At 51.2% G+C, this 12,879-nt stretch overlaps 2 protein-coding genes across 5 annotated transcripts; one reads left to right on the top strand and one right to left on the bottom strand.

Moving 5' to 3' along the window:
- Window positions 1–365: 365 nt before the first annotated feature.
- Hirip3 (HIRA interacting protein 3) lies at window positions 366–4,131 on the bottom strand. The gene is made up of 7 exons (XM_026380947.2): window positions 3,558–4,131; window positions 3,360–3,480; window positions 3,160–3,274; window positions 1,573–2,570; window positions 1,306–1,474; window positions 1,128–1,226; window positions 366–1,006 (listed from the first exon to the last, which is right to left on the bottom strand). The coding sequence occupies exons 1-7, from the start codon at window positions 3,620–3,622 to the stop codon at window positions 843–845; spliced, it is 1,731 nt and encodes a 576-aa protein (XP_026236732.1). The 5' UTR covers window positions 3,623–4,131; the 3' UTR covers window positions 366–842.
- Window positions 4,132–4,166: 35 nt separating this feature from the next.
- Window positions 4,167–12,868, top strand: Ino80e (INO80 complex subunit E). Of its 4 annotated transcripts, XM_026380952.2 has the most exons (8): window positions 4,167–4,405; window positions 4,560–4,630; window positions 4,810–4,862; window positions 7,494–7,572; window positions 7,652–7,763; window positions 8,156–8,272; window positions 11,635–11,727; window positions 12,311–12,388. In XM_026380952.2, exons 1-7 carry the CDS (start codon window positions 4,325–4,327, stop codon window positions 11,704–11,706), a joined length of 585 nt encoding a protein of 194 aa, XP_026236737.1. In that variant the 5' UTR covers window positions 4,167–4,324; the 3' UTR covers window positions 11,707–11,727; window positions 12,311–12,388. The 4 variants fall into 4 exon arrangements, with proteins under 4 accessions (XP_026236737.1, XP_026236734.1, XP_026236735.1 ...); XM_026380949.2 differs by lacking the exon at window positions 11,635–11,727 and having other exon boundaries at window positions 4,168–4,405; window positions 8,153–8,272; window positions 12,311–12,868; XM_026380950.2 differs by lacking the exon at window positions 11,635–11,727 and having other exon boundaries at window positions 4,171–4,405; window positions 12,311–12,868.
- Window positions 12,869–12,879: the final 11 nt, after the last annotated feature.

The following is a 12,879-nucleotide window of genomic DNA, read 5'->3' as shown; positions in this document are numbered from 1 at the left end:
GCCTGCAGGGCCCTCACTGATCAGTCAGGTCTAAGTCCTGTACCCACCCCTTTAAGGCTGACAGAATCAGCTCCTGGAAAAAGTGCCTGTGAAGTGGAAGGCATAAACACCAACTGTCCCCAAATCCATTTGTGCTTCACATCCTTTTTTTTGGGGGGGGGGTACTGGGGGTTGAAACCTGGGACTCTGTACCTGAGCGATATCCTCAGCCCTTTTCATTTCTTTTTTTTTTTTTTTTTTGAGTCAGGATCTTGCCAAGTTATGGAGGCTGGCCTAGAACTTGCAATCCAGCCTCAGCCTCAGCCTCCTGGGTTGTTGGAATTATAGGTGGGCCCTGCTGTGCCCAGCTATGCTTTATATTCTTAAGGCCATCTTTCTCCCAAGTGGGCATTACCAGACCTAGCTAAAAGCAGGGTCACCAGAGGGGTCCACCAACAGGTTGGAGGAAGGCTAAGCCAAACACTTCTCAGATATGGCCTGGTAGCAGACTTTGGGTGAAAGAGTCTAGAGGCTGGGATGACTTTGGGGAACCTGGGAGAAATGAAAGGGAGCTAGACCCCTGGTTACTAATAGTACCAGCTTTCTGGTCCTAAGATATAGGGAGTAAGAGTGGGGGACAGGTTCTAATGGTAATTACAAATATTCCTTTAATGAGTCTTTTAAAAAATAAACCCCTGTAAACACTTTAAACCAAGAATGTGAAGCTGAGAAGTAGTGTCTGAATAACTTATGTCCATGGGGGCTGCAGTCTTCTCTGGTCCTGGTCTGTGCAGGTTTAGAGTAGGAGGTGCCACACACACTTTGTGCACATAGAAAGGGTTCCTCCTGGGGGACAGGGAAGCTTAGTTACTCTCTGCATCACTGCTGATGATGCCACGCATATGTGACCAGTCTGGGGGTGCCTGATGGGGCCGCTCCTCCTCTGAGTCCAGTGTTCTGCGGTACAGCTCCCCTGGCGGGACTGCTTCTCCTGAAGGGTTCCAGGCTGTACGTCTGCGTGGCCGGCCTGAAGGCCAGGGTCAGGGACGGAAGATTAGTTGTCTGTGAAAATCCAACCCCATCTGTTCCTCCTCACTCTTCCTCCTCACTCTCCTTTTCATTTTCCTGGTGGCTTGGAGAAGACTCACCTGAACTACTGATGATGTTGGAAACATCCAGGGAGGCTACCTCTGCTGCCTCTTCCCGCTGTTCCTTCAGGGCCCGACACTTCTCTAAGGAAGGGTTACCTGGGGCAAAAGAAGCTTGTGTCCCTTTCTCCCGAGCAGCCAGACCCCCTTGTACCTCCCAGGGCACGCACTGCCTCACCCTTCATTCCCAGGGCTTCCAGCTCAGCCCGGAGGACACTCAGACGCTCCTTGTGTGAGTGACAGGAGCCCAGCAGCTTCTTGTAGTTTCGATGAGCACCGCAGGCCCGGATGTAGCGTTTTAGCCTCATCACAGCTGGGTGGTCCTCTCCACGGCGACCAGAGGCAGCCTATCAAGGAAAGAGTACCTGAAGACCAAGCCTGCTACCCTGAAGTCAGAGTCTCCCTCTTTACTGGTGGTGGCCTTCTGCCTCAGCTGTTCCCTCACCTTCCTGCCTTTAGGTTCTGGACTTCCATCCGAGGAGGAAGAAGAGCTTCGTGTCCTGCCTTTCTTGGAGCTCTTCTTAGATGAGCGGTTTTTCCTTTCCCCCTTGGGGCTCTCTCCTGCCTCGCTGTCACTCACTTCTCTCTCCAAGTCACTCTCCTCACCATTGACACTGCCCAGTTGGGCTGGTGATTGCACCTTCCCTTTGTCTTCTCCATCCTCATTGCTTCCGCTCTGACTCTGACCACCCTTACACTGGGTCCTGTCCTTGCTCTTCCAATGCACTAGAGGCTCCTCATCCTCCCCACTGTCCTCCCCACTGTCCACTGCCTCTTTCTCATCCTCACTGTCCACTGCCTCTTTCTCATCCCCGCTGTCCTCCCATTCTCTCGTTTGCCTCCCTGCCCTGCTTTTCTGCTTACAGCTTCTCCCCTCCCAAGCTGATCTTTCCCCTCCATTGCCTCTGGCTCTAGGCTTCCATTCCTCCTCCTCCTCCTCCTCCACCTCCTTCTCCTCTCTGCTCTCTTTCTTCTTGGCCACAATCTCTTCCTCCTCACTCTCCTTTTCATTTTCCTGGTGGCATGGAGCCCCTCTATTTCCCCCTGCCTTCTTTGATATTCTCTGGACAGGTTCTTCCTCACTGTCCTCCCTTTCTTCTCTGGCCTGCTTCTTCCTGGCCGAGGCCTTGCCTGATGCTTGTTTGTTCTTGATCCCAGGTTTCTTCCTAGTCCTTCCCTTGTATTCTTTTTTCTCATCTTCCTCACTGCTCCCTTCCTTCCAAACCTTACTTGTTCTGACAGAACCTTCTTCCTCCTCACTATTCTCTATTCTCATATTTGCAGTCAGGTCTCCTTGCTGTTCCTCATCACTGCTCTCAACCACTTTCTTTAAGGCTCGACTTGGACCCTTCTCTTCCTTGGCTGGGCTGACTTCTGCTGCTGCCGTCCCATTCTTTGTTGGGGGTCCAAAGGAGTCAGGACTGGAGGCTGCAGAGCTGGACTCTGCAATGTGGAGAGAAAAGAGGGTTGGTATAGGTTTCTCCTGTCCATTTTCCCTCCATTTGGGATTGGTTACCTGCGGCCCTGCTCTGATAGATGGAAGGGCAGTAGGAAACAGCCATCACTACACCCCAGTTTCTGGTTCCAGATGCCTGCCTGGGCCCATATAATGCCTTGGGACATAATATACAACAAATACCTTTTTTATTTTATTTTTATTTTTTAAAGAGAGAGAGAGAATTTTAACATTTTATTTTATTTTTTCTTAGTTCTCGGGGGACACAACATCTTTGTTGGTATGTGATGCTGCTGAGGATCAAACCCAGGCCGCACGCATGCTAGGCGAGCGCGCTACCGCTTGAGCCACATCCCCAGCCCACAAATACCTTTTTTAAAAAATAACATTTTTTAAATTATCGATGGACTTTTATTTATTAATTTATTTATATGTGGTACTGAGAATTGAACCCAGTGCCTCACGCGTGCTAGGCAAGAGCTCCACCACTGAGCCACAGCCCAGCTCAGCCCAACAAATACCTTTTGAATGAACCAGTGATGCAGAAGGCACAGATAGGAGGGAAGAGGCACTAACCTGACTCTGAATTGAAGCGGAACCTTTTGCTGTCTGGGTCACTGCAGGGGGTGGGAGGCCTCTTCACCTTTTTGTTAAGGTCTAGCTTCTCTTCCCTAGAACCAGCTTCATCCACCTTGAGAGCAAAAAGTATTAAGGTTGTGTCCCGCCCCACCCGGGCAATAAACCCCACCTCTGGTGGCCTATGCCTGTGCCCTCACCTGCATCTTCAGCAGCTCTTCCTCCACCAGCCGCTTCAGCACCTGCTTCTCTTCGGGTTTCAGATGATTGCGGCCCACTTGGGCCAAGAACTTCCGCCGCACGATGGAGTGCGTGAGCGTGCTATGGAGACAAGTGTCAAGGCGCAGTCCCCGCTCCACCCCTGCCCTTTCCAACCCCAACTCCTGTCCCTTGTTCACCTGAGGTCAGGTCGGCCTCGGAAGAAACTCCGCGTGAACTCCTGCATCTCATTTTCTTGCGCCATTTTGCTCCACTTGGGATTGGCGGCTCCCGCCTTTTTTCCTGTCCGCCTTGGTCAGCGCGTTTGACAGTAGCTCGCGCACGCGCAGTGCCGCGGCACCGTAAGACCAGGTGCCGGTTGAACTTCGGTGAGAGACCGCTGGGGCAGAGAACTTTGGCACACAAAACTTGTTTTCTCTGAGAAATTTAAGGGTCTCTCGACTCCTACCCTTGGTTTAAATTAATTATTTATAAAGTTCTTGTTAGAAACCGATTCGGCGCCGACAGCGTTTGGTTGTAACGTAATCAACTCGCGACGATCCCTTCCACCGTGGCCGCGGACACCGACTAGACCTCTGTTATTATGAAGGTCAGAAGAAAAAAGGCATACTCTCCAAGAGACTAGGAATCTCTTTTCCTGGCTCCAAAACCCTAAGCACATTTAGAATCAGTAACGGCGCCCTCCAGCGTCCGCCATCTTTATGACGTTATCGCGCCGCTGCTACGCCATCTTCAGCGCAGCCACTGGAAGCCGCGTTCCTTTCCCGGTGTTCCCCAGGAGGGCGGTCCGTGCGGACACGCTGCCTGCGCGCGGGGCACGCCGGGAGTAGTAGTCCGAGAAGGTACTGCTTTGCAGAGTCTCCGGAAGTGGGGGCGCGAGAGACCCGACGGACCCGGCTCGCTGTAGCTGGACGCCCGACGCTGGGGTGCTGCTCTGGGGCGGGTCATGAACGGGCCGGCAGACGGTGAAGTGGACTACAAAAAGAAATATCGTAATCTGAAGCGGAAGCTCAAATTTCTCATCTACGTGAGTGCTGGTGTGGGAGGTTGCCTAGTGCGAGGCCTAGCGCTGAGAGGACCTCAGTTTACCCATGTGTAAAGGGGGTGGGGCGAGCTGTCTTCGGGTTCCCGGCCCCTTTATCGACCGCTCTTGATCAGCGCCCGCCCTGCTCGTGATACAGGAACACGAGTGCTTCCAGGAGGAGCTGAGGAAGGCGCAGAGGAAATTACTGAAGGTTTCTCGGGACAAGAGGTGAGGCAAGTTGCAGGGACGAGGGCAGTGTGACTCCTAGGGATCCACCTTGTGGCCCCATCTTGGAGTAGGACCACAAACGCATGGGCTCTTAGTAGAATCCTTTGGACCCTCTAGGAAGGTCGGGAGAATATTGCTGAGATGGGAATAAACACTCTCCTTCCCACTTCTTCCCTCAGTTTTCTCCTAGACCGACTTCTGCAATATGAGAACGTGGATGAAGACTCCTCTGGTGAGCAAGGTCATGAAAAACTGGAGGTAGACGTGGCTTTTGGCACTTAAGCAAGTCTTCCTGGGTCCATCTTCTTAGGCATTGGAAACTGATGCAGCCTGCAATGGTTCTTAAGCCTCCACCTCTACCATTCTTTCGTTCAAGTACTTATGGAGCATCTACTGTGTTTCAAGCTCTGTGCATGGCGCAAGAAATATAACAGTAGCAAAGATGGACAAAGCGCTTGGTCTCTTGTAACTTTTATTCTAGTCGAGAGGAAATGAACTAGAATTTTAGGTAGCAATAAGGATTTAGATTAAAAAAAAAAACAGGATAATGCAGTGGTGATTTAAGTAGAGCAAGAGTAGACTTTTTTTTTTTTTTTTTTTGGTCAAGCCTCAGATAGTAAATGTTTTAGACTTTGTGGAATATCTTTTCTTTAAGCAGTTACTCAGCTGGTGTGAAAGCAGCCTCAGCCAGTATTGACATATTTGGCTGTGTTTTGATAAAACTTTATGGACACTGAAAAGTGAATTTCATTTAGTTTCCACATGAAGTATGATTTTTCTTTTGCTTTTTTAATCACTTAAAAATCTAAAAGCCCGCCAGGCACTGTGGCACATACCTGTAACACTAGTGACTTGGGAGACTGAGGCAGGAGGATCACAAGTTCCAGGGTTGAGTTAGCAACTTAGTGAGTCCCTAAACAACTTAGTAAGACACTGTCTTTAAAAAAGAAAGAAAGAAAGAAAAAGGACTGGTGGTAGCTCAGTGGCAAAGTGCCCCTGGATTCAGTCCCCACTAACAAAAAAAGAAAAGAAGCAGCAGCCAATTTTCTGAGTATAGGGTTAGAGCTTCCTAGGCAGAATAACAAATATAGGGGCCCTAAGCTAAGAACCAGCCGGGCTTGTCTGAGTAACAGGGATGAAGAGTATAGGGCATTGTTTTTCATATTGTTTTTAGTATTAACAATTAACAATGTTACAATACTGTTAACATATTTTACATTTTGATCAAATCTTCACATATACACTTATACAATCAAATTTAACAAAACATTTTTAATATCACTATATGTAGTTCAATCCTGTTTTTTAGACTACTTTTTTCCCTACTTTTGATGCTGGTTGCAAACTTCATGACCACAAGTGGATTGAAACCCATAATTTGAAAAAGCTGTAAAATAATGTTCTGTTGGACTACAACACCCATTATTCATTTACTACTGTAGGAAAATTGTAGATAATGTTAGAAGTAGGCAGGGACCAGCGTACGTAGGTCATGACAGAAAGTTTGGCTTTATTTTAGCTCCTCATTCCGTGCTTCTCCCCACCCTAAAGTCTTTCAGTAATTTCCTGAAACTTCAGGATGGGGCTGTGAGAGAACCCAGCATGTTCATGATCAGAGGGGGTTAAATCTGGGGAGCTTTGCCAGAGATGTAAGCCTCTACTTTTATCCTAAAGGAACCCCATAGTTTGTTCGAGGAGATGTCCATACATGATACTTCTCACAGAGTGTGAGGAAAACCATGACAAGTGAAAGTAGAGGGTTCTGAGAGCCAGCAATTAACTGGGCCTGAGATTCTAGATGACTTCTGAGAGAAGGTGGCATTCAATCTTGCTTTTGTGTGAAAGGAGGGTGGGGGAGTATTTATTAGTGATCAAACCCAGGGTTTGGCACATGCAAGGCAAATACTCTATCACTGAGCTACATACCTGGCCCTTTTTAATTTTGTTTTGTTTTTCAGCGGGGGTCTTGCTAAATTCCCATGCTGGCTTTAAACTTGAGATCCTCCTGCCTCAGCCTCCCAAGAAGCTGAGATTACAGGACCATGCTACTCTACCTGACTTGAATCCACTATTTCAAAAGATTTGTCTGAGAGTCTGGGGATGTAGCTCAGTAGTAAAGTGCTTGTCTAATGTGCATGAGGCTTGGGATTCAATTCCCAGAACCACCACCAAAAAAAAAAAGAAAAGAAAAGAAATCTGAGCAGAGAAATCAGCAACTGCATATATCATATTCATCACTTTTGAAGTAAATGATGGGTCTTCTAGGAAGAAGTATTGAACACAAAAAAATTATATTTTTGAGTAAAGAGGTTAGAATGATAGAGTACAGTTTTAGGAGTTGAAGTGTATAGTTTAGTAGTAGAACATGAGCTTAGCATGAGTGTGGCCCTAGGTTAGATCTCCAGGACTACACACACAGAAAAGACAGTTTTATTGGGATAGGGTTAGATTAACAGGACCCAGAATATGGAATGTGGAGCAGGCAGGAGCTGAAGGCATCTTGGAGGCATATAGGAGAGAGTTACATAAAATAGTCAAGGAATCACAGTTAATTCAAGTCCCAGTCCTGTACCTTACTTTCTGAGCCTCAGTGACATCTGGAAAATGGAGGTGATGGTTATGAAGACCAGAGGCAGTAAGTGTAAAGGAGCCTGGCACGTAGTACATGTTTGGCAAATGTATTATGAAGAAGCCAGAGTAGGAAACAGATTGTGAAAGCTGGGAAAGCTGTGGGTCTCCCCAGAATAGTACGTATGTGTGTGCCAGCTGGGGTGTCAGCTTCCTTCTAAAGTGTTGAGGGTACAGCCCTCTGAAGTAGACTGGGAGCCCCCAGCCCCCACTGACCAGCCCTTCTCCTGCACAGACTCAGATGCCACCGCATCTTCAGAGAACAGCGAGACAGAGGGAACACCTAAGTTGTCTGACACACCAGCCCCCAAAAGGTAAGAAGCAGCCATGGGGGTGGGGGGTGGACCTGGGCCTCCCAGCTGCCTCTGACTTCCTCCTCTGTCTTTTCTCCAGGAAAAGAAGCCCTCCGCTGGGGGGTGCTCCCTCCCCCTCCAGTCTCTCCCTGCCTCCTTCAACAGGGTTTCCCCTTCAGGCCTCTGGAGCCCCTTCCCCATACTTGAGCTCGGTGAGTTGGGATCAAGGGTAGGAAGTGGCGGACTAAGATGCCTGGGAATAAGGTGGGCATCATTTGGGCAAAGGGGCCAGGCCTCCACATACAGTCACCCTAACTCTGGGGACATCTGTCTGGGTATGGCCAGCAAGCATCCCTGGAGGGAGTGTCGGGGCTGCCCATCTTCTCTCTGGTGTAGGAACAGGGGACAGAATGACTGAGGAGAGCAGATCCCAGGACATAGTCCTGCTGCTGTCCCTTCCCCTTCTATTCTCAGGAGCCCTGGGAGCCACACTCATCACCATCTCTTTTGTTTTTCCATTCTTCCTCCTGTTTGCATTTCTTCCCTTCACCCCTCACCCTGACCCATTCCATTTCCCATCTCCATCCCCGACTCCCACCAGCAGCTGGCTTCTCCCCCTTACCCCCCATTCCCTTCTGACTACCTGGCCCTGCAGCTGCCCGAGCCCAGCCCCCTGAGGCCCAAGCGGGAGAAACGACCCCGCCTGCCCCGGAAACTCAAGGTACCCTGATTTGGGGACGTTAGGGAGGGGCCCCATCAGCAGGACAGCTGTCTGAGGGAGGCTCGAGATGGGCTGGGAATCCATTTTTTATTTGGAACTGCTGAGAGTCCAGCCCAGGACTAGGCACTAAGGGGCGGATCCAAGAAGTCCTGACTCAGACTTCTTTTGAGACAAATCTGGGGCAGAACCAGCCTTGGGAGGTTTGGAGTGAGGATGCCTGGGGTCCTGCCCTTACACAGTGGCAGCATGCCCAGGGTCTGCAGTGTGGTCCCAGGCAGGGTGCATTTGCACAGGTCGTGAGTGCTGTATGACACCAGGCAGCCTCAGAGTGGGGCAAAGTTGTGGGATCTAGAATTCAATTAGTACTGCCCCAGTATAACATGGTTATACAACTTTGAGCAGGTCTCTCTGATTCTGTAAGTGTTCTAGATTTTGCATCTGTAGAGTAAGTGATCAAACTAGATGGAATCATCAAGTGTTGGTGGAGCACCTGCTTCACACCAAGCACCATCCTAGGTGCTACATTACCGTAGTGAACAAAGCAGGTGGAACCCCTTCCCTTGTGGAACTCACATTCTAGTAAGATGGACAGAAGATAAACAAGATGAATAGGTGTTAGGAGAGAAAACAGTCAAGAAAAGGGGGGGGAGCTCCAGGGTGGGTGTTCTGGGATGTACTTGAGCAGAGACTTTAAGGAAGTGAAGCAAGCCACTTGGATCCCAGGGAAAGGGTTTTAGTCAGGGACAACCCAGGCAAAAGCCCTAGGAGTGTGCATGCTTGGCTTGTTCAGGGATTTAGTGGGAGGGAAGTGGAGGAGAGTGATCACAGAGCAGGTCAAAGACGTAGGCAATTGAAGGACAAGATGTAGGCAACTGTGAAGGGCCTTCCAGTTTCTGAAAGACTGTGGCTGGTACAGTGACTGAAATGGGAGCCACTGGAGGAGGCTGAGCAAAGGTGGCATCTGTTCCAATTTACATTTTGGTCACCTTGCCAACACTGCTGTGTGGAGGCCAGCCTGGGTGCAGGGTTTGGGGACAAGTCAGGATGACAGTGATGAAGTGATGACAGTGGGTCACAGAAAACCTGGTAGCTGTGGAGAGAGTACAGAGTGAGACAGGTGTCCGTTTTAGAGCAGGGGCCACAGTGTAGCTGGGAGACCAAGTGTAGCTGTAACAGGGAGAGAGGGCCCAGCCAGACTCCAGGATGCTCGCCTGAGCAACTGGAGAAGTGGAGTGGCCTTTTTCTGAGATGGGGAGAGTTGTGGGAGGAGCAGAATCTGGAGGGAAGATGAGCTTGGTGTTAAAAGGCCACCTGGAAATGTCAGCATCGGATACATGAGCATGGGGTTCTCGGGGATGCCGCTGGAAGTTTCAACACAGAGGTGGATGGGGAAGGGAAGAGGGCTGAGAGGGAGCCTCGGGAGTGATGAGGAGCCCACTGAGGGCCCAAAGTCACATTGTTCATTCAGATTGGTATCAAAGTTGAGTTGGGACCAGGGTGGATGGCTCTTGGCTCTGAAGTCAGAAGCAAAATAGGATGTTGTGTCTAGTGGTTAAGAGGGTGGGTTCTGGGGCTGTGGTGCAGTACTTACCTAGCATGCCCGAGGCCCTGGGTCCCTTCCCCAACACAACAGCGGGCTGGTAATACCCCTGCTGAAGGTTTTTACTTCTGGCCTGAAAGGCAGGAGTGGAGAAAGTAACCAGGGCAGTCTGGAGCAGATGGGGGACTGTGGCAACGGCATAAGTGTGGGCAGTAGGAGGCTTCTGCGAGGAGTTGGGGCCTGAAGCAGAACAATGCCGGAGCTAAGTTCTAGATTCACAGGATCTTTCCTCTCACAACATAATGGTTGAGAGAGAGGCCCAAGTCAGTCGCCGCATGTGGGGGAGGGGAGAGATCAGGGATGTGCTCAGAGGAGAGAGAAGATTTGAGAGAACATTTGAGTGGAGAGTAAGTGAGATCTGGATAGTCCAGGCTAGTAGGAAGGGAGATGGAGACCAAGTGGAAATTGTGGCATGTAGGAGGAGTAACGAGAGAACAATATTGGGAAAACAACAGGGTGGAGTGGGATTATAGAAAGAAGAATTGGATGCCCGGAAAAGGAGGTGGTCCGTTACTGTGAAGGGAGTCGGAGTCTCTGAAGATTGTGGGTGAGAAAGAGATGGGAGGTGGCAAGTATGAGCAGAGGTGGCACATTCAACTGGGGCCTGGCCAGGCGGGTGACATATGCCTGTAGTCCTAGCTACTCAGAAGGCTGAGGCAGGAGGATCACTTGAGCTCAGGAGTGCAAGACCAGCCTGGGCAACATAGTTAGACCCTGACTCAAAAAAAGAAAAAAACCGCTGGGGCTGGTCTAACTTGGTAGTAGAGCACTTGCCTAGTGTGCACAGGCCCCGGGTTGGAATCCTATCTCTTCCACTTCCCATGTGGTCTTGGGCATGTCGTTAACTCTGTGACCCTCACTTTCTTCAGTGTCCTTGGGATCATGAGAGGCTAAATGAGTAAAAGCGTGGAGATTGCAGCATAGTGCCTGAGCCTCAGCAGGCCAGAACCACATTAGTTCTTGGTCACACTGAGGAGGCCATTGAGGAAGTCCAGGCCAGGGGAAGATATGGGGAACAGGTAGGGATCAAGAGGTAGTAGCCAGAGGAGGGAGGCTCACATGCTCTTTTTAGTGTCTGTGTCTGTCCTGTGGGAGCTTAGCACAGTCTGGTTTTCAGAGCTGGGCCTCCAGTTTGCCATCTGTTCTGGCAGGCTCTTGTGCCTGCAGCCTGATTCACTCTAGTCCCCCATGTCACCCCAGGAGCAGAAGTCAGGGTGAGGCTCCTTGAGAAGCAGAGATCAGGCCATTAGGCCAGATGTGTTAAAGCAATTGGGAAGCCACCATAGAGTCGACATGTGACTATTTCCTGCCATATCCAGTCCAGGGCCACACTAGGCACTGCCCAGTGAGGACCTGGTAGGTCTGTTCCTTAAAACTTCCATTTCTAAGCCTCAGTTCTCTCCCCTGTCAGGTAACCCTCCTCCCACCCAGGGTAGCCCTAAGGATTGGAGATCATTGACTGAAGTCACCTGGCACATTGTAGGTGCTCAGGTTGTGCCTACTAAGCATGAGGGCTGCCTCCCATACCCAGAGAATTGTTGTTGGGGAGGCTTTTTGAGGACCTGCCGAGGTGGGACTGGAGGGTTGGTCAGGACAGAGGCCACTTCCCAGCCTCAGGATAAAGCAGGACTTGTGACTAATAGAGAAGGATGCTCCAGGTGGAGGGCTGGCCTGTTGTCAGGAACACTGCACTGCCTGTCCTGAGGGCAGGAGGGCCAGGGCCCTCAGGTGGAGGAGTGACATGCTCAGGTTTGTGTTCTAGAGCGAGCACTCTGGCTGCAGTGTGGAGGAGGATCTGGATCTGGGAGAGGCTGAAGGCAGGGAGTCCAGTTAGGAGGCTGGTCCCCTAGCACAGGTGAGCTGAGAGGAGGCCTGGCCCAGGCCAGTGGCTGCGGGGATCCCACGGAGGGGCCTGTCCCAGATGTAATAGAAACTTCTGGGGGGCGAAGAAGCCTCCCAGGCTCCTGGCTGGGGTGGCCTGTGATACCCTCCACTGAACCAGTGAGTCCTGCAGGAGGAGGGGGAGAACAGGCCTTGGTGGCAGGTGGAACCTGAGGGGCCCAGAGGCAGGAGGAGGTAGGCACTCCGTGCTGTCTCTGGCTCTGACTGGCTTTAATTGCTGTTACAGGGCATCCAGGGTGCCTCCCTGGAGAGGGCAGGGCCCAACCTCCCTTCCCAGTTTCCTATCAGTCACCCCACCCTCCCCCATCATCACACCTTCCATCACTGCCCCTCACTCCCAGGCACTTGCTGGTTTGGAATTTGAAGGGGCCAAGGTGGGGCAGGTCCCTGATTGCAGCACTGGCTGACTGGCTGTGTCCTTTGTCCCTTGAATGAGCCTTTGCCCCTTCCCCACCCCTCAGAACTGCCTTAAGGGGCGGCGTCTAGCCTCCTGGAGATCTGACAAGTCCTCCCTCTGTTTCTTTCCCCTGCTGCAGATGGCGGTGGGACCCGCTGACTGCCCTGTGGGTGGGCCACTGACCTTCCCTGCCCGGGGTCCTGGAGCTGGGGTTGGAGCCGCCCTGACCCCCCTGCCCCCTCCCAAGATGCCCCCTCACACAATCCTGAGCACCGTCCCTCGGCAGATGTTCAGCGATGCAGGCAGTGGAGATGATGCCCTGGACGGGGACGATGACCTGGTGATTGACATCCCGGAGTGACCACCCAGCGTCTTCTGCCAAACCGCTGGCCAGCACCCCCTCCCTGTGCCAGCACACATGAGCCCCAGCTTCCTCAGAGATGTTTATTGACGCCCAGTTGCCATGCTTCGGCCACTGACACAATCAGAGAAGGCGTAAACATGCACGAGTGTCCCCCAGGAAGGTGGCAGGGGCCCTGCCCTCACATCCCAGCCCCATCTAGGGGACAGCTATTTAAATGAGTGGCCAGAAGCATCTGCTACCTCACGGGGAGGCAGAGACCCAGTGATGGCCACCCCTTTAGAAGGGCAGCTGTACAGGACTAGGACTTTTGTGTATTAAAGGAGTGGCTCTTCTCTTGCGTGTCC

This window comes from Urocitellus parryii, chromosome 9 (genome assembly GCF_045843805.1).
Source record: "Urocitellus parryii isolate mUroPar1 chromosome 9, mUroPar1.hap1, whole genome shotgun sequence".
In the NCBI taxonomy this organism is placed as follows: domain Eukaryota; kingdom Metazoa; phylum Chordata; class Mammalia; order Rodentia; family Sciuridae; genus Urocitellus; species Urocitellus parryii.
This window is presented reverse-complemented; position numbering and strand designations above follow the sequence as displayed.

Excerpts from the sequence above, each read along its gene's own strand:
- Hirip3 (XM_026380947.2), bottom strand. The coding sequence starts at position 3,622 with ATGGCGCAAGAAAATGAGATGCAGGAGTTCACGCGGAGTTTCTTCCGA. Across the intron at positions 2,571-3,159 it reads CCGCTTCAATTCAGAGTCAG|AGTCCAGCTCTGCAGCCTCC; the intron begins GTTAGTGCCTCT and ends TCCACATTGCAG. Across the intron at positions 1,475-1,572 it reads CAGAACCTAAAGGCAGGAAG|GCTGCCTCTGGTCGCCGTGG; the intron begins GTGAGGGAACAG and ends TTTCCTTGATAG.
- Ino80e (XM_026380949.2), top strand. The coding sequence starts at position 4,325 with ATGAACGGGCCGGCAGACGGTGAAGTGGACTACAAAAAGAAATATCGT. Across the intron at positions 4,631-4,809 it reads AAGGTTTCTCGGGACAAGAG|TTTTCTCCTAGACCGACTTC; the intron begins GTGAGGCAAGTT and ends TTCTTCCCTCAG. Across the intron at positions 4,863-7,493 it reads CGTGGATGAAGACTCCTCTG|ACTCAGATGCCACCGCATCT; the intron begins GTGAGCAAGGTC and ends TCTCCTGCACAG.